The 25347-nt window shown below is 52.2% G+C and overlaps 1 protein-coding gene across 3 annotated transcripts in view; it reads left to right on the top strand.

Annotated features, from left to right (window-relative positions):
- CDYL (chromodomain Y like) overlaps positions 1-25347 on the top strand; it is a 158002-nt gene that overhangs the window by 84991 nt on the left and 47664 nt on the right. For all 3 annotated transcript variants that reach the window (XM_032649379.1, XM_032649380.1, XM_032649381.1), the window contains one exon: positions 344-1010. In XM_032649379.1, coding sequence (XP_032505270.1) covers positions 344-1010 — 667 coding nt within the window. The remainder of the gene's footprint in view (positions 1-343; positions 1011-25347) is intronic.

The raw sequence follows: 25347 nt of genomic DNA, 5'->3' as shown, positions 1-25347 counted from the left end.
ACTGTGGTCCAGTTGTGACCGTGAAAACCAGCTCAGGTGGTCGGCGTTCAGTATAAAAAATAGAAGGAGAGCCCCTCTTGAATCACAAAAAAATAAGCTACCTAACACGTCCATATATTCTGAGCATAAACTTTAAGCATTTTGTTTGACTTAATTTCAAGGAAATCGCTAAAACCCCGAATGATCTGTTACTGTTCTGTTTTCAGACCGTTCGGCTCGGGAAGAGGCGATCGCGTGCACCACCTGTTGCGGTTTTTATTATTTTCGATGATCCATTATTATTACGCTTGCACCTTATTTTTCAGATAGTGCGTTTATACTTTTCTCTTTTCCCCTATAACAGGTTGAAAGAATCGTTGACAAAAGGAAGAACAAAAAAGGGAAGACGGAGTATTTGGTCCGGTGGAAGGGCTACGACAGCGAGGACGACACCTGGGAACCGGAGCAGCACCTGGTAAACTGCGAGGAGTACATCCACGACTTCAACAGGCGCCACACCGAGAAGCAGCGCGAGGGCCCCTTCACCAGGGCCAACCGGGCCTCCCCGAACAACGCTAGGAAGCAGATTTCCAGGTCCACCAACAGCAGCTTTTCCAAGGCCTCTCCTAAATCGCTAGTGGTCGGCAAAGAGCACGAGCCCAAGGCCAGCCCGCTGTTTGCCGCCAGCCAGAAGTTCAGGAAGAACCCAGCCCCGTCGCTCTCGAACCGGAAGAACATGGACCTGGCCAAGTCAGGTATAAAGATCCTCGTGCCCAAGAGCCCCATCAAGAGCAGGACCGCGGTGGACGGCTTTCAGAGCGAGAGCCCCGAGAAACTGGACCCCGTCGAGCAGGGGCAGGAGGACACGGTGGCGCCGGAGGTGGCGGCCGAGAAGCCGGTCGGAGCCCTGCTGGGCCCCGGAGCCGAGCGGGCGCGGATGGGGAGCCGGCCCCGGATACACCCGCTGGTGCCGCAGGTGTCCGGCCCCGTGACCGCGGCCATGGCCACGGGGCTGGCCGTGAACGGGAAAGGTGAGTGATGGTCTTGGAGGGGCGTGGGGTCCCTGCCCCGGAGGGCAGTCTGGTGTGGGCCCGGGGGCTCCTGCGGGCTCCGCTTCTGACAGATGTCTGTCTGCGGGAACCCTGGAGCGGCTTCGCCAGCCCCCGCTTTCTTTCCTTGAAGCCTTTGACAGTGACGTCTGAAGTCAGCACTGGCTGTCTCTGTTTCATTGGCCGTCCGCAGACTGGACCACCACGTTGACTTGATTTAAACAGTGTCCCACTCTGAGTAGGTGATGGCTGGGTTTTTTGTTCAGTTGGTTGGTTGGTGGGTTTTTTACAGCTAGTTTCTTCTACCTTTATGCATCTCTTAGGCACCGGGTCTCATGTTAGGAATCCATCTGAATTCTCTAAGTGTGACCGGTATTGATGAGAAGTCATGGTTCTTGTTGTGCTAACCCATCTAAGTAACCGGAAGTGCCTTTCAAGAAGGATATTGATGACCTAAGAGCCTTCGGGACCTCGATTGGTCTAAGACAGTCCGCTGTTCGGGTCCCTTTTTCAGAGCGGGAGGCCGTTCAACGTGGGTGCTCTTTTCTGTTCTGCTTCTACCCTGTTCCTGACCCGGACGCTGCAGCTGGGGTGGTCATCCTGTGGCCTCCCCGACCCCAGGACAGCGCCCCTGGGGATCAGCACGGACAGCTACCTTCCCTGCCCTTTTCGTGTGCCTGGCGAGCCGCCACTTCTTCTAGAATGTTCTGTCACATCTTCTCTAACACATGCCTCACCTCACGGTACCTGCCTGCTGTCTTACCGGCCCCCCTGCTCCACCGCCTCTTGGCGGCTCCCGTCCATTCGCCGTGATTCTTGGACGGGGGCGCGATCCCTGCTCGCCAGCTGCTGCACCGAGTGGGCAGGCAGCCCCCAGTCTCTCCACGGCCCTCCCCTGCCTGTCCAGCTCTCTCTCCACGTCGGGGCGCCTGTTCTTCTCTGCCCTGTTCCTTCTCTGCCTCGTGGACACTGCTCTTCCTCTGGTCCAGGAGCCACCCGCTCCCATGTCCCTTTGTCACTCGTGCCCCCTCGCCCTCCGTGTGGCAGGAGCGGGACGGTCTCTGTACCTGTGCGCATCTCCCTCAGCCCACGCTTAGTAGAATAATACGAAACGAGGAGAAGTGCTGTTGGTCTGTCTGGGGCGCCCTTTTCCTCCAGAGACACGTTCCCCTGAGACACCGCTCTGCTGTCTTGCTGTGGTGCGTCCCGCAGTCTGGGGGGGATGTGACTGAGGTCAGGGTCCCCTTCGCTCAGTAAAGGGGCCTCTCGCCAGTGTTTCCCAGACACGCGCTTCGCCCCGACGCCGCTGCTCTGCCCTGCTTTTGGCCTTCGCCTGGAGCGCGTCCGCAGAGCTGACCTCTCGTGTGGCTGACTTGCCCACAGACACAGCGCTCTGACCTCGGTGCGAGGGAGGAGCGTAGAGGCGCGGCGGCAGACGAGGCCCGACAGCCTGCTGATAGGAGGCTCCACTCTGCAGACGGGGGTCAGGTCCAGAGAAGCTGGATGCTCGGGCCGGGCGGGAATCAGCACGTCTCTTAGTTCCCACCCTGCGTTCTCCTCGCCGCTGCTGGCCACCTTCACCAGGGAAAGAAACGTCTCCTGCTTCACCACTCACTCGGGCCAGGTGCCGCCTGGGCTCTGGTGCTGCAGACGAGGCCTGGGCCCGAGCTGCCATACTACAGCCCGCGGGCCCAGCCCCGTGTGGCCCAGGAGCTAAGAATGGTTGTCGCGTTTTCTGATGTTTGAAAAAATCAAGAGGAATAATATTTCACGATCCGTGAAAATAGGAGAAATTCCGATTTCTGTTCCACAGAGGGTTATTGGAAGCCAGGCACGTTCGTTCGTTCACCTACAGTCTGGCTGCTTTCCAGCTGCAGGGACGGAGTTGAATCACTGTGACGAGGCTGTGTAGCCTGCAGGCTGAAGGTGGGCCGTTTGGCTTTTAACAGAAGAAGTTTGCTCACCCTGCTCTGGGAAGCCTTGGTCCCGGGAGTGGGGCACAGGGGCCTCAGATCCTGGGGCTCCCCTTTGCTTGTCCACAGAGCTTGCGTGTACGTATGTTTTCTGGCCGGAGGGGACCCATAATTTTCAAAACTATTGACTCTTAAGTTCCCACATTATGCTCTCAGCACGGCTCCGCAGGGTTGGCTGCCCTCAGCAGAAGCCCTCAATTTTGTATATACGGAGGGTTGTGGCTTCTATTCAAATAAAAAGTGGGTGACTTCCTTTTTTTTTTTATCACTCGTAGCCATTTCAGAATTTTTTCAGTGTCTATAAGGGTGTCTGTGGTTAAAACCACAGGGGGCGTGTAAGCGTAAAATCTTAAATTATTTTATCTTGTTCTGCGGAGGTAGTTGATTGGGGTGAGAGTAACATATGTTTCCAAGGCCCCCTGTGACCGCCCTTCTCTTCTGCGCACCCGGGTCCCATACAGGTTGAGAATCTCCTCACCACTTAGATGGTAGCAAGTCTGGCAGCCCCTCGGGAATGTCTTTAAGGCCGTGGTGAACCAGGCTTGCAGTGGTGTCCCAGACGCTCGTCAGGGTCACTGGGTGCCTTTGCTTCCTGTCACCCTCCTGCATGGAAGATGCTGTCGTTCTCGCTGCCACTGGACTGTGGGCTTCGGGAGGGATGTTGTCTTGCAGGGCTGAGCCTCCCCGTGGCCAGAGCAGGGCCTGTGTGTGGCGGGAGTGATATGGGTAGGACAGTGCTTTCTGGAGAAGAGGCTGTGTGACACATCCTTTTCGCCCTGTCGCTGGGTCACACTAAACGAGAGGGGGTGCTGTTGAAAAGACAAGGTCTGTGGTCCAGAGCATGGAACCTTCCGGAAAACCACATCCTCGCCTTCAGCGTATCTCTTTCCCGACGAGCAGGACCGAGGCCCTCTGGGGTGGTTGGTCCACGTTTGTACATTCTTAACACAGATGTTTGTTTCTACCTTCCACGGTAATTTTAGAGCTGCACCAGAGCCCTGATTTGTTTTTCTAAAACTAATTGGAGCAGATACTTGCAGAGTCATCGGGAAATGAACCGTCTCCTATTCAAAACATTAATCGAGTAGGGGGTATATTTTTGCCACCAAGCACAGCAGATACTTAAATGCCTGTTACCCAAAAGAGTAAATGTTTCTGGAGAATTTTAACACACACACACAGTGACTTTTACAGACTAACCATATGTGTGTTTGGTTTTTGACTGTTTTAAGTACGAAACAGAGGTTTAAAAGATATATTGCTTCACTCAGAAATAGAAAAAAATTTAAATGTAGGCAATGCAGCTGTGTTTCCACTCTTTTATTAATAAGTTACTGTCTTCATGCTCTTTTAATTGCCTGATGAACTAATCCTACAAAAGAAGCAATTGCTTTTAAAAACTGTATTATTGTTACTTTGTTCTTTCGTGAATTCAAATATATAGTTGATCACCATTCCACAGGTATGACATTTGAGAAAATACTAGTAGCAAACTGTTTTTTTGAAATGAGGTCTAAACCTTATCAGTGTTATCATGTAGGGTTGGCTGCTGGATTTTAAGTCAAAGCTAACAGATTTAGGAGGAAAATGATGGAGGAAACACCTTAACACACCACATGTCTTCCACCCCGTGAGCATTTCAGTTGGAGGAAGCTCCCGGGAGAAATTTTCAGGAAAAGTTGGCTTCTTCTTTGGAGAAGCTGCAGCATAAGTTCCTCCCAGTAAGAATATGAAGCAGATGATTCCGGGGATCCCGGTCCAGAGCTCCTCTGCAGGAGGAGCCCCGGGGCCACTTGCTGTGTAGGCGCTGACATCGGAACTTACCTCCAGGGAAGGTTAGGAGGCCAGGAGACCAGTGCCCAGAGGCAGTCGCCAGTCAGCGGGGCCCCAGCAGGAAGTGTCCGCTGGACACCACACTGTAGCAGACCGTCAGTTAAATGTGTGTACGAGGGCTCACCACGAAGGATTTCCATTCGAAACCAACAAGCGTTTGTCATTTGTCATAGTCTCCCAGGGGGGAGATGACCCACCGGTGGCTCGCGGGCACTCAGCTTTGCCCGCCCTGAGCACACGGTAGATGGCCCCGCAGACCGGTGCAGTCGCCCCGTTTCCTTCCTGAGCTGAGCTCGGTGGCCCCCAAATCTGGATGTGCTTCAGAGTCCAGTGGAGTTTTAGGCACAAGGCCCCACGGAGAAGCGGTTTCTGCCCTGCGGCAGCAGCCTGTTGGGTGAAGTCTGTCACCCCCAGGAGTCTCTGAAAACATACAGACCGTCATCATTTTACTTGAAAACTTATAAATGGGCGGTTCTTTGCCAGTCCCCGATGGTGGAGCCCAGGCCTTTAAAGGGGTGCTTTCACTTGCCACTTGTTTGAAGAGCGAGCCTCTTTCTCTACACGTGGACCCACTGGTTTTGTGTGGCGCACACCCTTAAACCCTCTTCTCCTGTTTCCAGTTCAGATTTCATTAAAGTGGACACGATCTTAGGTACTTACCAGTCTGCCTGGGTGCACAGCCCTAGCATTTTTCTTTCTTCCCATTTTCTCGCTTACACCTGATTTGACCATTCCCTTTACCCGTACGCTGTGTATACTTTCCAGAGCATCACTGTTTTCTTTGAAGCATCAGCTCACCGTTTGTAATCATATCTCCTATCTTGTGTAAAATGAACTAAGTGTGATCATGACAGATTCAACGGGCCTAAGACGTTTTAGGGAGTCACCCAGCCAGCTCTGGACCAGCCCGAGTCCCAGCAGGAGGAACCCGACCTGACTGCCGAGCTCCGACCTCTGCTTCTGGGAGACTCGCCTCCTCGCTCCTCTGCGAGGTTTTAGGGACGCTCAGGAGTGCCTGGGACTCGGGGCAGCATTGACCCAGTGAGCCCACTTCAGAGCCCTTGTGACTGTTTGGTTTTCTCTCTTCGTTTCCACCGTCTTTGTGTCTCTGCCTATTCCAGTGGTTCTTGGAGTGCGGTGCCCAGAGCAGCGTCAGCACCCGGGCACCTGCTAGGAACGCACACCCCTGGGCCCCGTCCCGCCTCTCGAGCCGGACTCTCTCTCAGGTGGGCCCAGCACACCCTCCAGGTGGTTCTCAGGCCATCCTGTGCCGTGTTCCCTTGTAAGTTTGTGGTTTTGTAGAGCAAGATGGGAACGAACTATCTACTACTAAATCCTTGCGTTTGTAGTATACTTTACGTTCTTACAGTTAGACAGATTTAGTTCCTATTCGCTCTTGAGATCTTGATTGGAAATTGTCTTTAGGCATTTGTAAATTATTTTTAAATAAATACTTTAATAATTAAACGTTTTTAATGACAGGAAAACATAAAATAATTAAAACATCTCAAAGAACAGAAAGACTTCCCTGGTGGCGCGGTGGTTGAGAGTCCGCCTGCCGATGCAGGGGACACGGGTTCGTGCCCTGGTCCGGGAGGATCCCACATGCCGCGGAGCGGCTGGGCCCGTGAGCCACGGCCGCTGAGCCTGCGCGTCCGGAGCATGTGCTCCGCAACGGGAGAGGCCACAGCAGTGAGAGGCCCGTGTACTGCAAAAAAAAAAAGAACAAAAAGAAAAGTAAAAGCTCCCCCACCCCAGTGAGAACTGCTGCTAACAGTTTTTTCCTTCCAGAAGCTGTACAAACATGTACATCTTTTCAGTACACCGTGGGCTCATACTTGTCGTGTGGTTCTACCAGCTAGGTCTCTTTCTTACTTCCATGATGCGTCTTGGATGTACTTTTCAGATGTACATGAACAGCCCTCCGCCATTCTTTCAGAGATGTTGTGGTTATTTGTCGCACGGCCTCAGTGACTTCATGTCGGTGCTTCTCAGCAGGGGGCACTGTGGCGCCTGGGCCCGGGTGCTCCCCTGGTTTAGTGCCCCTGGTCCTGCCCTTAAGGCGCTAGAGTGGCCTCAGGCATAGTGTGTCGTGTTCCCGCAGGGGCCTGTGTCTGGCCTCATCCTTTAGGTGAGAACCACAGCTATAGGCATTGTGAGTTTTTCCCCCATAAATGAATAAATTTAATTGATGCTACAACAGCAGAAATGGTAACGTACCTCCTGTCTTAAACACAAGTAATCCAGAAATACTGTGATTTTTGACACAGTAATTTTCAAGTACATCGAGCGAAACAGGAAAGTTGACCATGGCCACCTCCGCTCAGAATACCATTTCCTTCCCCAGAGGGAACATTAATAGTTTGACGTGTGTCATTTCAGATGTTTTTCTGGGTGTCTGTGCTCTTTGACATGGAATCATACTCCATAAATGTTCTTGGATTTGTCTTTTTCATTTGACATCCTATCTTGGAGAACTTTGTATTTTAAGACTCACATCTCTACCTCACTTCTTTTGAAGTCATAAACTTGATTTTTTTTTTTTTTTTGATACTATTTCAAACTTATGGAGAAGTTGGGGGACAGTACAAGAAAAACCCATCTACCGTTTTATCCATGTTCACCGATTGTCTGCGTTTTGCCTCATTGGCTCTCTGCCCCCTCCGCCCCGTGCTTGTGTGTATTTATACCCGCACGTACGTGCGTGCATAGACACTGCTGTTATCCTGCATCGTTTGAGGCGGCACGCTTGCTGCTGTGAACAAGAGGAAATGCAAGGGCTACGACTGACCTAAGATTCAGATGTTAGCAAATTGCTCTCTAAACAAGCTTGCAGGCTGGGTGCCCATCGACCTGTTCTTAATCAACCTTTAAGTATCTGCCCAGGGGCTTCCCTGGTGGTGCAGTGGTTGAGAGTCCACCGGGTTCGTGCTCCGGTCCGGGAAGATCCCACATGCCGCGGAGCGGCTGGGCCCGCAAGCCAAGGCCGCTGAGCCTGCGCGTCCGGAGCCTGTGTTCCGCAACGGGAGAGGCCACAACAGTGAGAGGCCCGCGTACCGCAAAAAAAAAAGAAAAATCTGCCCAACGAGAAGGTAGAAAATGGTATCATTGTTTTAATTTTAAAACATGAAAACTCTGTTTTTACAGGTTATAATTGCTGGTTTGCATTTATTTTTCTTAGTCCCCTTTATATAGCCCTTGCCTATTTTGCAGTGGGTGGGGAGGGGCGGTGTTGGCGGTGTGTGGAGGGAGGGATGGGTGGTTCAGCTCTTCCAAAGAGTGAAGACTTCATGAACGTGCATGTCACCCTCGCCCGGGGGCCACACTCGTCTCATGTCTGAGCCACCATGTGTGCTCGTCCTCCTGGCTCCCACGCCAGGGGGTAGAGTGAACGGGCCTGTCTGGCCTCTGCCTTAAGGGATATTTATAGCAGTTTAAAGAGAACAGCCCAAATTAATTTGCATTAATTTTATGGTTCTTGCCCAGGTTTGAATATGCCGAAGTGTGTTATTTTATTAACTTGGAGTTTTATAATTTTAAAAGAATTTGGATTCCTTAGGTCGTCATATGCAAAGAAAGAACCTTTCTGACTACAGTTCCTGCTCCTTTTGAACTTTGTTAACTGAGTGGTACACGGGCAGAAGAACAACCACATATTCAGGTGAAATTCCTTTTTTTTTAAACGTTTGCTCTTGTTGCTGCTGACTAGTGGGGCTGAACACCTGTTCCAAACCCCACGCATCTTCTGTATCCTGTATTCTTATTGCTGTCACCTGCAGCGGGGGGCTGGGCTTCTGGGATATGCCGCCAGTGACATCCTTGACAGACAGCTGTCCACAGCTGTGTGTGGACACCCACCCAGTCTCACCTCCGAGCCTGCCCTTCTGTCGCCTTTGTTCTGTCGTAAGTTCTCCAACCCGCTGCTGCTGGGCATCTCGTGTTACAGACGAGGCTGGTTCTGAAAGAGAAAGTGATTTGGTAGAGTTGGTGGGACAGGAGGGTCCATGATAGAACCTGCTCCTGACTCCTGTTTGGTTCTTCTGTGTCACACGGGCGACAAGGGACTTTTTATAAGCATGGTTCACAATACTGACCGTACTATAATAGTCGAGATTTTTTTCTGTCTCCAGTGAGTGAAATGACTCAAATCGGTTTAAACAAGCAAACAAAAATGCCTTCATTGGGTCAGAGTAGGATCCAGGCACAGCTGGATCCAGCCACCCCCAGAACCCCGTCTCCCCGCCACAGGCTGTCTCTGCTTCGTTCAGAGGGTGAGGGCTGGTGTGCCGACCCTCTCAGCAAACCGGGCAGAGAAGAGTCTCCTCCTTCCCAGAAGTTCCAGCGGGTGAGAACAGCTCACCCAGAGTCTGGCTCCCCAGGGAACACCCCAGCCGACGACCAGCAGAAATGGGAGCTGGGCTGAGCCCCCGAGAATCTCGACACATTTAAGGTTACTGAGTACGTTTAAAATGTAACTCTGCTCTCCTCAGTTACAGAAAATCGTGTGTGTTAAATTTTGATCATTGAATAATAACAGCTCCAGTGACTGTCCCGTTCCGGCCTCTGGGTGGCCCTCTCTCGCGGACATGGTCCTCCTCGCCCCGCCGGCCGCCACGGCTGCTCGCCGTGAAAGTGGACCCGAGCTGCCCTTTCACTTCCTAGCTTTGTGCGTAAGTTGGGTGCCCTTCTGCCTGTTGTGGCCCTCGCAGTCCTGTCTTGGGGGCTGCCGCTGTGTTTATCTCCTCCTAATTTGATGTCACCTTTTAAAAGTCGGTCACATTTTTAATTACACATGAGGGAAGGTGATTTTCATAAGTCAGTTTATCACGCACCGCTTGAAGGAAGACCCTTATTAGGAGTCGAGTTCCCCAGGATGCCCCCGCTGTGGGCGGAGAGGTCTGCAGTGGCCCGGGAACCTGGACTGGGTGGAGGAGAGCCGATTCCCTAGAGGAATCTCTGAGAGGAAAGTCTGGTGGGGAAGGTCCAGAACAGGTGGACGAATTCGATAACACTGTAGACGGTGGGATGTGAAAGCATTTCAGTCTCCTCTGGAACCTTTTGTATCGTCTGGTCCGGTTGTTTACTTAGAGTAGGCGCTTGATGAACATTTGTATGTGAGTGGACGAGTTGCCGGAGGAATTTTTGTCTCTTCTGCTTTCATCCTTAGTGTTTGTCTTCTAAAAAGAGTGTGAGTGAAAAAGAAACAGCAGATCTGTCAGGGGAGATGGGAGAGATTGCCAAGGAAGTAAGAGCCAGGGCACGTTTGGAGCTTGCGTGCAAATATGGAGTGAGAGGTGATTCTTCGAGCTGGAAAAACTGAAGAAAACATCTGTAGGTTAATGTGGTTTAGAACATCTTTTTTAAAACACCAGTGAATAATTTCACTTTGTATGACAGCGTGCAGGAGGCAACTTGATAGGTAATGACTTGGACCTCTCCCGAGATGCACCCACTTCCAGAACCCCGGGTCGCCAGAATGAGCTTCAGACCAGTGGAGCCTGTCCCAGGCCTCGGGCCCAGGTCCTTTCGAGGTGGAAATGACCTCGGTGTTCAGATCTGTGCGTTTCCGCCGTGGAGCTGGCTTCTCCCTTCTCATCTGCCCCCAGCTTAGCAGCGTTCATTGCTGTGTCCTCGTCAGATTCCCCGATGTCCTCAGCCTCCTGGGAGGGGATGTCCCGCCCGCCTTCCTGCCCCCAGGCCTCCTGCCCTCGGCTCTGGGGTGGAGGTGCTGACCCCCAGGCTCTGGGGCCCGCGGTGCCAGGCAGCTTCCTCCGGGTCTGTGTCTTCTCCCGTCACTGACTGATGCTCCGACCTCCCGGTGCTGCTCCAGCGTCCCTCAGAGACGGGCTTCACACCTTTATTCCCACCCTAGGACTCGGCCTGACATCTCACTTCTGACCCCGGGAGAGCACCGGCCCGGCGTTCTGCGGCCAGTCCCCCACTTCATCCCATCCACCCGTCACTGGTCCTCACGACGCAATGGCTGGTACTTGTCCCAGCGTTGGACTGATAGAGAATGTCAGGACTCACAACCCCGTTTCCTCAGGGTTTGATCTCTTAAAAACGATCTTGTTGCCACCCTGATCCTCGCTTCCCTCTTGGGCCACACTCTGGAGAATTTAGTCCACATTCTTGGTCCTCTCCTTTCGTCCTCTGCCCTCGGTCTGGCTCTCGGCACCCGGACCTCTGGCCACCCCAGCCACGGAGTCGGGGCTCCAGCCTTTTAATGTTTTATGTGGAACGGAGGACACGTTTCGTATGGCTTATCACGTCTTTTAGTTTTGTTTTCATTTTCAGGTGTGGCAACAAACACATAAACACCGGGTTTACCACCTGGAACATCGTTAAGCGTGTAGTTCAGAAATGTTCAGTGCATTCACCTCGTCACACAGCGGAGCTCTAGAACTTCTTCCTCTTACGGAGTGGCACTCTGTCCCCGCTAAACACTGATGCCCCTCCCCACAGCCTTTGGCAACACCATCCTACGGTCTGTTTCTATGATACTGACTACTTCAGGGACCTCACATAGTGCAGTCACACAGCGTTTGTCCTTTTGTGTCTGCCTTATTTCACTGAGCGTGATGTCCTCAAGGTTCATCCGTTGTTACAGCCTGTCAGAATTTCCTCCTTTTTAAAGACTGCGTCCTATTCCACGGTGTGTATGTATTTTTCCTTCATTCATCCGTCGAGGACGCTTGGCTGCTTCCACCTCTTGGCTACTGTAAATGATGCTACGATGAACGTGGGTGTACAGACATCTCTTCAAGATCCTGCTTTGCATTCTTTGGGCTAAATACCCAGAGGTGGGATTGCCACATCACGTGGTGATTCTGCTTTTCATTTTTTGAGGACCGCATAGCAGCCACGGTATTTTACATCCCACCAGCAGTGCACAAGGGTTTCCATTTCTCCACATCCTTGCCAGCGCTTGTTGCGTCTTTGTTTTTAAAATACTTGTTCTGGAGCGCTGCTGTTCCCTGTTCGCCTTTTACCTCGTTTTCTTTTCGGTTGCCTCTGTGCTAAGTGGCACGGTCCCCGGGGCTGTTCGCCGTGGCACCTGTTCACAGAGGGATGTTCGGTGTGCCGGGCCGTCTGGGCGACCCTCACGGAGCGGCTGCTGGTGCTGGGAGCATCGCCTGGGGTTCCGATGCCTGGGCACTCCCTGCTGCCTACACACTCAGGGGCCGTCGTCCAGCTCAGCCAAGGTAGCAGGCCGAGCTCCGGTCCCCTGAAATGGAGGTGACACCCTCCTCTTCATAGCTGTACCCGGTGGACAGGGGACTTCTGGGGAGTAAGAACCAAGACTCCCGTCCTACTTTTTCTACCACCTGCCTGGCCTCATGGTAGGAGCTGAATGTGTGGAGTGGATAAAAGCATTTTCTTTCCTGGTTCATCTTAACATGGCTTCTCATTACTAGCGTTTTATTGAATATTAATAGAGTATTGTTTTGTCTGGGCAAAAATCTAATTAAAGAATTCATTCAACTTCAGCAAACAAACGCAGTGAGGGCAGAGCACTCCCTCTAGCTGTAAAGTGCTTGCCATCATCTGGGTGCTATGGGGAGAAGAAGGCTTCTGCGTGCTTTCTCCCAGGGCCTGGTTCCGGGGGCTCCTGGCTCACCTGCCCCTCCCCCTCTCTGTGGCTGCTGTGGGCCCTGAAGCTGGAGCTGGCTGTGCTGGGTTCGTCTCACTAGGCTTCAGACATGGTTTCTGGTTGAGGGTGTTCCGTGCTGACGGTCAGCTGTCTCCACGCAGGGGCGGGGGGCAGGGGGGTCCTGGAAGCTCCGTGCGTCCTCATCACACGCTTGGCGAGCATCTCCTGTGTGCAGGCTCCGTGCTGGATGCTGGGAGTTCAGAGCTCAATAAAACACAGCCCCTGACTTCCAGGGGCACATAGCCCGGAGGGACAGTTGTTGGTGAAAGAGCCCTCGTTTCTGACTACGGGGCTCTGTTGAATGGCGCGATGGTTGACAGAGAAAGTAGCTCTGTCCCTGGTCCAGGACGGATAGAGCCAGAGCACGGCCACCGCCAGGCCGCAGTGTTCAAAGTTGAGCCCTGGGGTCTAGGCAGTGTTCCTCAAGGCAAGAGCAGTAAACCAGACTATCGATAAGGAGATGGTAATAAACTTACCCTTGTGCAGACCTGCTCTTGCTGAAATGATGACATCTACTGAGATAAACTGTCTCTGTTTAAAAAGCAGTTACCGGGCTTCCGTGGTGGCGCAGTGGATGAGAGTCCGCCTGCCGATGCCGGGGACGCAGGTTCATGCCCCGGTCCGGGAAGATCCCACGTGCCGCGGAGCGGCTGGGCCCGTGAGCCATGGCCGCTGATCCTGCGTATCTGGAGCCTGTGCTCCGCAACGGGAGAGGCCGCAACAGTGAGAGGCCCGCGTACCGCAAAAAAAAAAAAAAAAAAAAAAAAAAAAGCAGTTACCCTCCTATAGCAAATACCCATCTCCCCTAGTGATAAGGAGCTCATTAACTGCCTCTCAGTCTAGAACCATAAACAGGACCTGCCGAGACGTCGGAAAGATTTTTTTGTTCCAGGTTGTGATCTGAACTGTGTACATGCTCCTCAAAGCAAGGGGATTTGTTACCCCTTCTTCTGTTCACTGGTCACAACCCCCCCAGCCTCCAGCCCCCGGGGGCCTTTGGGAAGATGCGCGTCATAATCAGGTTTCTTTATGGTAACGTCTTGTCTGCCTCCCCTGCTTCATTCGTGAAGAGTTGTTTGTGCTTAAAAATATTTTCTAATGGGGACATAGTAAGTTCTCAAAATACCTTAAAACAACCCCCTTTCTGGCCAGTTATCTCAGTCACAGCCATCTCTCATTTCTGTCTGCAGTTCAAGTTCTTTTTTACGTGTGGGTGACACGAGGAGGGCCAGGGGAGGGCAGTTCTTTCTTACGTCAGGAGAAAAGAGGTAGATGTCTTAGGGCCACGTCAGCCACTGCGAAACGCAGCTCTCCCACCTCCGTGCTGAGGTCACCATCACAAAGTCCACACACGAGAAGCGAGACGTTGGGTCCCCAGCAGACCTCACAATCCCTGTGTCGTCCGCTGCACCAGGAGGTCAGGCCCCACCCCGTCCTCAGCTGCACTTTTAAGGCTTTACCCCTGTCCCAGCCCAGCCCAGCCCACCGCCAGCCTCACCTGAATTCCAGAAGTCAAACGGGGTCAAGCAGATAGTGCGCCCCCGTGAGGACGGTTGTGGAGTTGCCGGGGCATCCCGGTCTCGCTGACTCTGGGCTCACACGATCAGGAGGTTGACTACCCTGAGTCTGCGTGGTGGGCTCTGTCCTCTGCAACCCCAAGACCAGACGAGGAATGTGAGGCCCACTGAGGCGTCCTTGCTGCTGGACGGCACCGTCCTGATTGGTCTCTGGCAGCTCCCTGCCCGTGTGTCAGGGTCGGTCCCGGGTCTTAGTCCTTGGGATCTGATGCCAGCGTGGGTGCTGGCCTCCCCCGTCCCCCGAGACGAGCCCGGATTGTCTCCTAAACTAGTCGCCGATTTTGAAAAACGGGATTTGTCACCAAGGAGGACAGAATCTCAGCACGTGCTTCATCCAGGGCACGTGCAGTTGGGAGCCACCTGTGGGAGGGTGAACCGCTGTATTATCTGGAGGTAATAAAGGGAGTCGTAAGGTTTGTTTTCGAGAATTAAATCAGTGAAGGCTTTGGCTCCATCTGGGTTGGGGGCAAAGACCCTGGAGCCTGAACCACGTCTCGTGTCTGGAAGCCCCTCACTTCCCCTGGGCTGGCAGCTCAAGTGCTGGGCCCCTTACGATGGAGACCTTTCCTCTCCAGCCCACAGGACCATTTCTAGTGTCATTCTCATGGCAATTCCTGCAACTCTACAGGGGTTGGAGCCTTAAAAAAAAGTCACTGGTTCTGGGGCTTCCCTGGTGGCGCAGTGGTTGGGAGTCCGCCTGCCGATGCAGGGGATACCGGTTCGTGCCCCGGTCCGGGAGGGTCCCGCATGCCGCGGAGTGGCTGGGCCCGTGAGCCATGGCCGCTGGGCCTGCGCGTCCGGAGCCTGTGCTCCGCAATGGGGGAGGCCACAGCAGTGAGAGGCCCGCATACCGCAAAAAAAAAAAAAAAAAAAAAAAAAAAAAAAAAAGTCACTGGTTCTAATTAAATCTTAAAGTCAAAGTAACAAGATGTGAGGAGGCCTGCCCACAGTTTTTATTAAGTTTCATGTTGGTAACGGGGTGGGGGGGTGAAGGTTTCGCCTTTCATGCAGTGGGTCCACCCGTCCCACGGACGTGTGATGTGATTTTCATGAAATGTAACACGTTATCACCTGAAGCTCTTGCGTTGGACTGCGATCTTGCTGCTACAGTGAAATCACGCACCCCTGTGAGCATCCTGGTTGTAGCACTTCTTCTCCGGACGACACTTTCAGCAAAGCGGGACAGCTGTTTCCTGGACTTGGCATTAGCTCTGAAGGTTACACGACATCTTGGTTTTGAGGGAATCCTGTGATAACGTGAACATGATCGGGGGGGTTACGGAAGCGCATGCTGTTTAATTATCGTGTCGCCAGTACTCTGCCCACATGGCTTCTGGTCTCACCGGCCACAGCACGAGTGTAAAGGTTGTAGGAAGAGGACAGCCCACACCAGCCTTGGGACGGGTGACGTCTTACGCGGATGTGACTGCAGCTGCAGCGTTTCCGTTGCCTGGCGCTCACACTGCCTTGTGGACTTCAGAGGGAGAGTGGAAGCATTCCGTCCTCCTGTCAGAAGGTTGACTTCCGTGCTTCGCTTTTGCAGCCCAGCCTCACCTGATGGGCCACGGTCGCCCCAGCTTGCCAGCAGCCTCGAGCGGGAGTGGTGTGAACAGTCTCCATCTGAGTTTTGCTTTGTTGGCTTCCTGTGGGGAAGGAGGAGTTACCCCAGTAAATTCCCCGCTTGCGGAGTAATCAAGTTTTCACAGGGGGCCCCTGCTGTGCGTTTCACGAGCAGGGGGGACACTGGGGTCTGCCCCTATGTGGTCCTGGGCCGGCTGGGGAGATGCTGGCAGGGTCTTCAGAGCCACAGCCATGACCGCGTATCCGGTCCACGTTAGAACCCGGGGCTCTAGTGGGTCAGGTGGGTGCCGCCCGAGAGCTGGGATGTCGCCCAGATGTCCTGCTGCAAAAAGAGGAGCCGCTGGAAAATGCAGAACAAGCCACGGCAGTCGGGGTGTCTGTTTCCCCGATTCGGGGGAGAACGGAGAGAAAAGCTGACTGGGGGAGTTTGGCCCTAGTACAGTTTCGAAGTACGTAGTCTTAATGTTCAAAGCTGGATTCTGAAATTACTGTTACTTTTTATACAGTGTTTATGTAACCGAGCAGGTGTTTGCTTTGTATTTTGAGTCTGTTGTGCTGAGGTCAGTTTTCCTTCTTGACCCTTGAGTAGCTCTTGTCCTCATCTGTGAAATGGTGTGTCAGGTTAAACCTTCTCTCTTGATCTCTTGCTTTTCAGCCTGTGGTTCCGGTCTGTGTAAGGTGAGCACGCAGTTCTGAGTCTGGCTCGCCCTTGAGTTCCGTGTCCCAGGCCTCCCTCCTGGGGGTCCACAGTGAAGAGACGCACACGCCTGCCCGCAGTCAGGGGCTCTGGGCCGCCCTCTTCAGTGTGCACCGGCGGCCCCCTCTAAAGGGCAGACGCGTGCCCAGCCACACGCGGTGAATACCTGGGTCTCTCGCAAAGGTGGGTGTGGTCCCGTCTCCGGCATTGCCCTGGAAGCGGGTTAAGCATCGCAGCCAGAGGGGCTCCTTGGCAACAGCCTGATCCAGCCCGATGGGAAAGGGGCCTGTGAGCCGCACGGCAGGCCATCGGCCCAGCAGGTGGTCACCAGGGTGAAAGCACAGGATTTACAACTCGGCTTTCACCTCATAGACTCGAATAGTGCGGCCTTGGACCCTAGTTTGAGAAGCACTCATCTAGTGCCTGGCCAAGGCTAGACCTTTGCCTTAGAAGCGTGCTCTAGGAGATGCTGGTTTGCTCAGCCTACAGCTCTGCAGCCCAAGCTGGCTGCTCGGTGACTGCAGGCCGGCCCCGGGGCTCCCAACAGCTGTCCTCCTGTGGCCCAGCCTCACACGGCTTCGGGGCTTCTCTCCCCGAGGTAGTCTGCTAACGGCAGGCCGGAGTGACGGGTCAGCTGGCCTTCAGCCCTGGCTCTCCAAGGATCTGGGCTGTGTTTTCTTTCTTTTTTTTCTGTTTTTGTTGTTTTGTTTTTTTTGTTTTTGTTTTTTGTTTTGCTCTCCCGCCGCGGAGCACAGGCTCCGGATGCGCAGGCCCAGCGGCCATGGCCCACGGGCCCAGCCGCTCCGCGACATGTGGGGGATCCTCCCAGACCGGGGCACGAACCTGCGTCCCCTGCATCGGCAGGCGGACTCTCAACCACTGCACCACCAGGGAAGCCCCTCTTTTTTTTTTTTTTTTTTTAATATATTTATTTATTTTTGGCTGCGTTGGGTCTTTGTTGCTGCACGGGCTTTCTCTACTTGCGGCGAGCGGGGACTACTCTTCGTTGCAGTGTGGTGGCTTCTCGTTGCAGAGCGCGGGCTCTAGGTGCGCAAGCTTCAGTAGTTGTGGAGCACGAGGTTCTGTAGTTGTGGCGTGAGGGCTCTAGGCACGTGGGCTTCAGTAGTTGTGGCTCGCGGGCTCTAGAGCACAGGCTCAGTAGTTGTGGCACACAGGCTTAGTTGTTCCGCGGCATGTGGGATCTTCCCAGACCAGGGCTCGAACCCGTGTCCCCTGCATTGGCAGGCGGATTCTTAACCACGGCGCCACCAGGGAAGCCCCTGGGCTGTGTTTTCTTAAGCACAAAACCTTGTTCTACTTATAAGTACTGTAATGACAGTGCCTGGCCTGTGGGGTTACCACTGTCTTTCCTCACTTTCTCTCCTCAGTCCTTGAAAAGATGAAACTTTGATTCCCATCACGGTCTCCAGGTAGCCCACACGTAGTCCTTTGACATTTTGACTCACTATAAATCCTCCAGCCAGCAGCTTTTTACATCCATGTAGAAATGTGTTGCTCATCGTTGATTAAGACCGTGACACGTACTAACTGGAGGTCACCTTCAGGGCACGTGGTCCCATCCTGTGTCTGTCTAGATGCTCTACTCTTTGCTGGGTTCTGCTTCCCTGATTAACGTACAAAAGGTTCTGTGCTTAGACTAGATGTGGGTTTGAGTGTCCCCGCCCGTGCACAGAGGTACAGGGTTCAAGCATGCAGGAGCATCACCCTCTCGGACACAGGCCACTCCTCGTGATTCCCAGCCGGGAGCTGGTGCCCTCTGCCATCTGAAAACGTTTGTGCTGTGGTTTCGTGAGACAGAGAAACCTTTTCAAGGAAGCTGCCGAGAAAGAGGGGACGCGAGTGTATGAGTGGGAGAGATCATTTGTCACGTCATTGCCTCTGTCCTTGTACTGGACTTTTTTTTTTTTTTAATAGTGTTTATTTTTACTTGTTGACAGTTTGCTTTATTTATTTATTTTGGGCTGTGTTGGGTCTTCGTTTCTGTGCCAGGGCTTTCTCTAGTTGCGGCAAGCCGGGGCCACCCTTCATCGCGGTGCGCGGGCCTCTCACTGTCACGGCCTCTCTTGTTGCGGAGCACAGGCTCCAGACGCGCAGGCTCAGTAGTTGTGGCTCACGGGCCCAGTTGCTCTGTGGCATGTGGGATCTTCCCAGACCAGGGCTCGAACCCGTGTCCCCTGCATTGGCAGGCAGATTCTCAACCACTGCGCCACCAGGGAAACCCTGGACTTCTTAAAGTGGTCATTTTCGTCATGGGCATTGCGGACTCCGGGTTCGTCATCGCCCCCTCCATCCTGGCAGGGGCTCCAGGCTCCCCACCCCAGTGAGTGTTGCCTCTAAGGGTCGTCTGGGCCTGCCCCTCCCTCACCCTGACCATCCAGCATGCCGCCAAGCCCTTCATTCCACTCCGAAGTGTGCCCGTGTCCCTCTGCTCCCCAGCCTCTGGCCATGCCACCACCTAGACCAAGCACCCCACGTCTTCTTTATTGTCTTTTCTCAGTTCATTTTCACTTGGCTACCGGGGGTTTTTTTGTAGATGTTGTAATCCATATAGTACCGTCCTTCTGAAGGTTGAGATGAGATTCAGACTTCTTAACTGTGACCTGCAGGGCCAGCTCTTCATTACTCTGTTTCAGATGCAGGGGGTTCTTCCAGTTGCTAGAATTTGCCAAGTTCTCTCCTTTCCTAGGATTTTGCACATGTACTTCTATGTTTTATCTGGTTGATTCCTTATCTGCCTGGTCTCAGCCTACATGGCACTTCCTCTCCACTCCTTCCCCCACCATCTGAAATACAGTCTGTTCTCTGACTTTCCAGCACACGCCCATGGCCTAGTTGCACACTCAGTGTGTTTATTAGTGTAAGTTGCAGGTGGTCAGGCACCGCATATGTTTATTCACCCCTGTGTCTTCAGCACCTGGACAGTGCCCGGCTGTGGCCACCTGCATTCAGGTTTGTTAAATGGTGCTTCTGACTTTCCATCTTCCTCCCAGATGAAGTGCCTTTAGGGCAGACTCCATGGTTCTGTCTCTGTGCTCCTGGTCAGAGGAGGTGCTCAGTGATGAACAGATGCTTGGCATTTAATGACCATTTACCGTTATCCTTTCTTCCTTCAGTTTGATTGATAAGCACACTGTGTGCTGAGTGTCAGGAGGTCCAGCCGGTGACACGCACACACGTGGCTAGTCTCCATCCCGCAAGGCCTGGTGTTTGCCAGGATGAGGACAGCCCAGTTACAGAAGAAGCTGGAACACGCAGTGATGTGCAGTGCCTCGAGTGGCTTAGCGCAGGGGCCCAGAGGGTCTAGGAGAGAGCACATCTGGCTTTGTGAAGAGCGAGAAGGCGTCTCTGTGGGCCTGAAGGCTTAGCAGGATTGGATCGGCAGCCGCAGGGGATGGTCTGGGTGGAAAGAACAGAGCAGAGGTCCAGGAGGCAACAGTGGACCGTTCCTTATGGTTTGTACACCTCTCAGACCTTACGTGACAAAGGACTGGAGGCAGATTACAGTCTGGAACTACAGAGTTGGTGGGTTGGTTGGTTTTTCCCAAGTGAAGACATCAAGACGTGGAAACTGAAGCTTGATGAAGCCAAGGGTGTGGTGATGCAGAGGGTGCCCCCCGTGACGTCAGTGATGCCGCTGGACCACAAGGTTGGCGCCAAGCTCTTAGCACATCCTAGGAACCAATGAGTCAGATCCACGGTGACTGCACACGTGTGTACACGCGCGCACACATGTTGCCCGGTAAAAGGGCAGGTAGCCACAGTGATGAGACATAAAAGGGAATTTTCCCCTGTATTGTCATCAAAATCCTTAATTTTGGTTAAGTCAACAAAATCTCTCCATACCACCTTCTTCACAATAAATGTGAGGGTCATGGGGCTGTTTGTTTGTGCCTGGACACATAAGATACACGAGAGCTCAAGGCAGCAAAGTTCTGTGTCATAGAGGATGGTGCCCCTAAAAGCCCACCTTAGACATAAATACAGTCTTATGGAAGAATCCATTTAGTGTTAGGTGATGTCTGAGCAACTTCCCAGCTGCAGCGATTTACTATGTAGGGTTGTTAGTTTTAAACTGGTGGGTGCTACAGGACATCTCCTGTCAAGTTATCATTTTCAAAAGGTAAAATCATGAATACAGAATGAATACACGTCAGATATTTAACTCAGTCAAGAAATCAAAGAATGGTAAAGTTGGTTCAAAGAAAATTCAAGAGATTGAGTACATGGAGGCACTGGAGGAGTGCCGGAATAAAGGTAAATTACAAGGCTGGTTAATGTCCCCCGGGCCGTGAGACTGTTGCCTCTTGTCCTGAACAGGCATCATTTGTACATAGAGCCACAGCCCTATTCCTTTTTGTCGCTCTCAGTTTTCTAAAGCTGACATCTGCCCTGACGGAGTGATAAGATACTTAATCATTGCTGGATAGTAGGTCATGAGTGCCAGCACCCTCGGGTACACCCCGCAGAGCTCCAGTGTGGCTTTTGGGATGGTACGTGGGCATCCTTTCGCCTGTTTCCAAGTTGGAGATTTTTTTTTTCCCCTGACCATTAGGAAGAAGTGTTGGCTTTGGTTTGGGTGAATTTTATCCAGCCCATCCTTCCTGGGGTGGATGATAGCAGGGCCACTCCTCGTTTGTTCAGACAGCTCCACGCCGTCATCACCCACATGTGGCCTTGAGGGTATTCTCTCATCTGCAGCTCCGCTTGGGTGGGAGGGCGGGTAGCATCCTGCTGACCCAGAAAGGGACCGGGGGTGCCGGCGGAGGAGCTGAAGTTGGATCCAGTGCAGCTTTGACGGGCAGGGCGGGGAGGCTGGATCCTCCCCTTTCCAGGGGGGGTTGGAGCGGAAGCCTGTGGACTGTCTCACATCTTGACCTTGATCGCTGACTGCCCCAAGGACAGTGACCGTGGGGTAGGTGGGCCAGCAGGGCCCAGGCTGTTGACGGTGGTGGCTGGACGTGGGGACAGGCGTCATGGGCCATCCGAGGGGAAAGACGTTTCTGCCTGTCCTCGAGAGTGACTTGGGAGAGCCCTGGTCGTGTCTTCGGAGGCCTGTCGCCCCCAGAGCTTCAGGCACCTCTGAGTGAATGTCTCTTCACTGTGGCTGCAATCCCTGACACGTTTCCTCATTTGTTGATTAGGGCTGTGTATTTGAGAGCTGTTCTCAAGTGCCATCTTGTAAAGCTTTCTGCTGAGCAAAGCGCCAGGTAAGACGCCTCACAGATGACATGTGCAAAAGTACGGTGCTCATTATGCAAATAATATAAATGGAGAGCCGTATTCTGTGTCATCAAAAGACCCTGCACGGTCAGTTGTGGTCTTGGGCGGAAGGGTGGTGGAGAAGTGAATTCTCTTCTTTCAGCGGTGGTGTGCCCCCGGTATCTGCCTTCCCAAGGAGAGAGCCTCGCCCCCCCGGGTTTTCTGTACGTAGACCGTAGGTCCCAGAGCTTTAGCGCAGGTGCACGCCGGACCAGCCCGCACCCTCTGGGGAGCCCCCCGCGAGACACAAAGCCCCGCTGCGACGGAAGCAGCGCTGGCCCTGCAGCTGGGGGCGGGAGCGGCCCGCGTCAGCGTCTGCGCCTGCGCTGCTGGGAGGACCTGAGGGCACTTCAGGTTGGCCTGAACCTGGGCGAAGGGCTGGCGTCCAGCCCGGCCTTTTTCGTGATTTCACGTTTTGAAAAACCAAGCGACAGCTGCACCTAGGTTCCATTTCACTGATGTGACGAAAGGAAGTCACTGTGTTGGGAAGAAGCAGGTCCTAAGTCCCAACCAGAGCAGGTTCCCATGGTGGCAAAGGAGCCTGAGCTGAGCCCGGCAGGGTGGCAGGTTTTGTGTTCGTTGCTGTGGGTGGTTTTAAGAGGAGTGAGTGTGTCTCTCGGCGGATTGTCACGTTTGTACGTAAGTCCATGGTTTCAGGGATTCTCACGCAGCTCTTCAGTATCTTTGTGCCACACAGGAAGGTGGACTAGAAATGCTGTGCACGTGGGGAGCGTGCAGAGTGACGGGCGGGGTGGGCTGGGGTCCGTTGTGCCAGTGCAGACCTGTATCATCGCGTCTCTGTCCTTTGCCTTGTTCTGTAGAAGAGCGCACCTGTTAATAACATTGGTGATAGTTACTGACGTTTGTATGGTTTTAATCACTTTTGTTTTGTTGTTTAACTCTTAGTTTCCCTGCGAAGCAAATGCTATAAATGCTACTATCCCTTAGGTGTCTGAGATCACAGAGCTGGTAAATGACAGAACTAGGCTTGAGGCCAGGTCCTCCGCCACCAGGGCCAAAGTGCTCTGAGTAAGACGGCAGGGGTCCGCCTGCCTCGGTGGCTCGGGGTTCACCAGGAGCCTCCCTGACCCAAACAGGAAGCCCGCGTTTCAGAGCAGACCCTGGTCCTGGGAGCCAAGAAGTACAAGAAGCGGGAGCATGTCACACATGGGTGGCCAGACTGCGACAGTCAACACGGTGTTTATACACATGGGGGCACCACCGGAGTCCAGCTGGCACTGGCCTTCACGAAACCATGACGGAGTAAAGGAGAAGGGAAGTGGGGCAGGAGCGAGGCTTATCTTTATTTTCCTGTTTCCAAGCTCTTAGCATTATGCCTGATTCCTGTTACCACGGAGGATGACGAGTTAACTGTGCTGCTCTGTTTTATGAATGAAAAGTTGGCTTAACTGCAGGTATTTCCCTTTAGTACAGGACTTGGTGGGGTTTTGGAAACCATAAAGTAGAAATGATATAATCCCTTCCAAAAACGTGGCATGGCGTGAAATTGGGGGAGAATAAATGTGTGGGGGAGGGAGCTGTGAGACTTGGGGGGCTTTGGAATCAAGTAACAAATGCTGGGTGGCTGCCTGCCATGCTCCTCGGCTTAAAGTTGGCTAGCTTTAAAAATATTGTTTAGATGTGTGCTTTTAACATAAAAATATGTTACATAAAAATTTAAATCACCTTTTCAAATCTAACAATGACAGAGACGCATTTGTATCTCAAGGTGGTTGATATTTATTTTTATTCACAGTTGATCCTTGAACAACATGGGGGTTAGGGGTGCCGACCCTCTGCACAGTTGAAAATCCACGTGTAGCTTGTACTCGGCCCTCTGTGTCCACAGTTCCTCCATATTCGCGATTCTTCTGTATCTGCGAATAGTAAGTTCTACAGTATTACACTGCAGGTAGTGTAATACTGTAGAATTTACTATTGAAAACAGTCTGCATCTGGGCTTCCCTGGTGGCGCAGTGGTAGAGAGTCCGCCTGCCGATGCAGGGGACACGGGTTCGTGCCCCGGTCCTGGAAGATCCCACATGCCGTGGAGCGGCTGGGCCCGTGAGCCATGGCCGCCGAGCCTGCGCGTCCGGAGCCTGTGCTCCGGCCACAACGGTGAGAGGCCCGCGTACCACAAAAAAAAGAAAAAAGTCTGCATCTAAGTGGACCAGAGCAGTTCAAACCCATGTTGTTCAAGGGTCAGCTGTATTTTTTTAAGCCAATTTATTTAAACCAAAACAAAAACACCCATTTTTTCCACCTTCTACCCGTGGTCTCTGGTAACCACCAGTCAGTTCTCTGTACCTGTGAGCTGGGTTATGTATGTATGTATTTATTTTTAGATTCCACATATAAGAGAGATCATATGGTATTTGTCCTTCTCTTATTTGGTGAGCATAGTGCCCTCAAGGTCCATCCATGTTGTTGAAAACAGCAAGACTTCCCTCCTTTTTATGGCTGAGTAGTATTCCATTTTGTATATGTACCACATCTTCTTTATCCATTCACCCATAGACTCTTAGGTTGTTTCCCTATCTTGGCTATTGTAAATCATGCTGCTGTGAACACAAGGGTGCATATATCTTTTTGAGTTAGTGTTTTTATGTTCTTCAGGTGAATACCTAGAAGTGGAATTGCTGGATCATATGGTAGTTGTATTTTAAAATTTTTGAGGAACCTCTGTGTGGTTTTTCATAGTGGCCATGCCTGTCTATCAAAGTTGTTGATTTTAGAGCTCTGCCATCAAAGGATCCAGTCATAGTGGTCTTTAGAGCCACCTATATAAAGTATGTTGACATGTACCTAATTTCTTAGAAGTCCTTATTAGTAATCAGTGTGGGAGAGCCTCTTCTAAGCATCAAACAGACTCAGAGTTTCAGTTTTCAGGAAGTGGTTCTGTATGTTCAAAGATCACTTGCCTGTTAATATCAAGAGGTAAGCAGTCACTGATTTGATTTGTCTCACTTCCGTGTGTACAAAAAGGAAGCCTGGCTCTTCCGCAGTGTGTTTTGGAAGGTATGACGTGTCCTAAGATTGCTGGAATGGACATCTAGGTGCTGAGGGCTCTGAAGATACATACGGTGTGGGTAGAAAGCTGAAATACAAGAAGCTTTCCAGAAGATGTGTAGGAGTCTTGAGGAGTATGAAGTTAGTTTTCATCATTTGAGTGCATAGAAGTTATTCCATTCCCAGGAGACATCAGAATCTTGTTGGGGAGAAGCAGCAAAATCGTCTTTGGTTTCGAAAATTGCCTGTGTAATGCTGCCCGTGAGCCAGGTTTTTTGTTTGTTTGTTTTGTGTGTTTTTCTTTTTGTCTAAGTTTGTGGAAAATAACCAGACCCAGCATTGGCACTGATAATGATCAAAGTCAAAATTATATGGTTTTCAAGATACATTTTTTTTCTCCTAAGTTTACCATTGCTTTCATTAGTTTTTAATCATGATATTAATTTTGAAGTTTCAAATACACTCAAGAAAGAGACAACTCAGAGGGGAGCCTGGATTGTTTTTTTTTTTAAAAGAATGAGGAATAGCGGTGGAGGACGTCAGAAGGAATGCCTTCCTTGGTGCGGGGCTGTGGAGGAGACTGGGGATTGTTTTTAACGAGAACTTTATACCTGCCCTCAGATACGCATGTGCGCAGAGTATAGCCAGCGTCGTGTCAAGGTACACACCACCGAATTACCTGCCGAGCTGGAGATGCTTCATCCCTCAACCTTGC

The sequence above is a fragment of the Phocoena sinus genome, chromosome 11 (assembly GCF_008692025.1).
Source record: "Phocoena sinus isolate mPhoSin1 chromosome 11, mPhoSin1.pri, whole genome shotgun sequence".
In the NCBI taxonomy this organism is placed as follows: domain Eukaryota; kingdom Metazoa; phylum Chordata; class Mammalia; order Artiodactyla; family Phocoenidae; genus Phocoena; species Phocoena sinus.
Note: the sequence above shows the minus strand (reverse complement) of the source record. Positions and strands in the feature narration are given on the sequence as shown.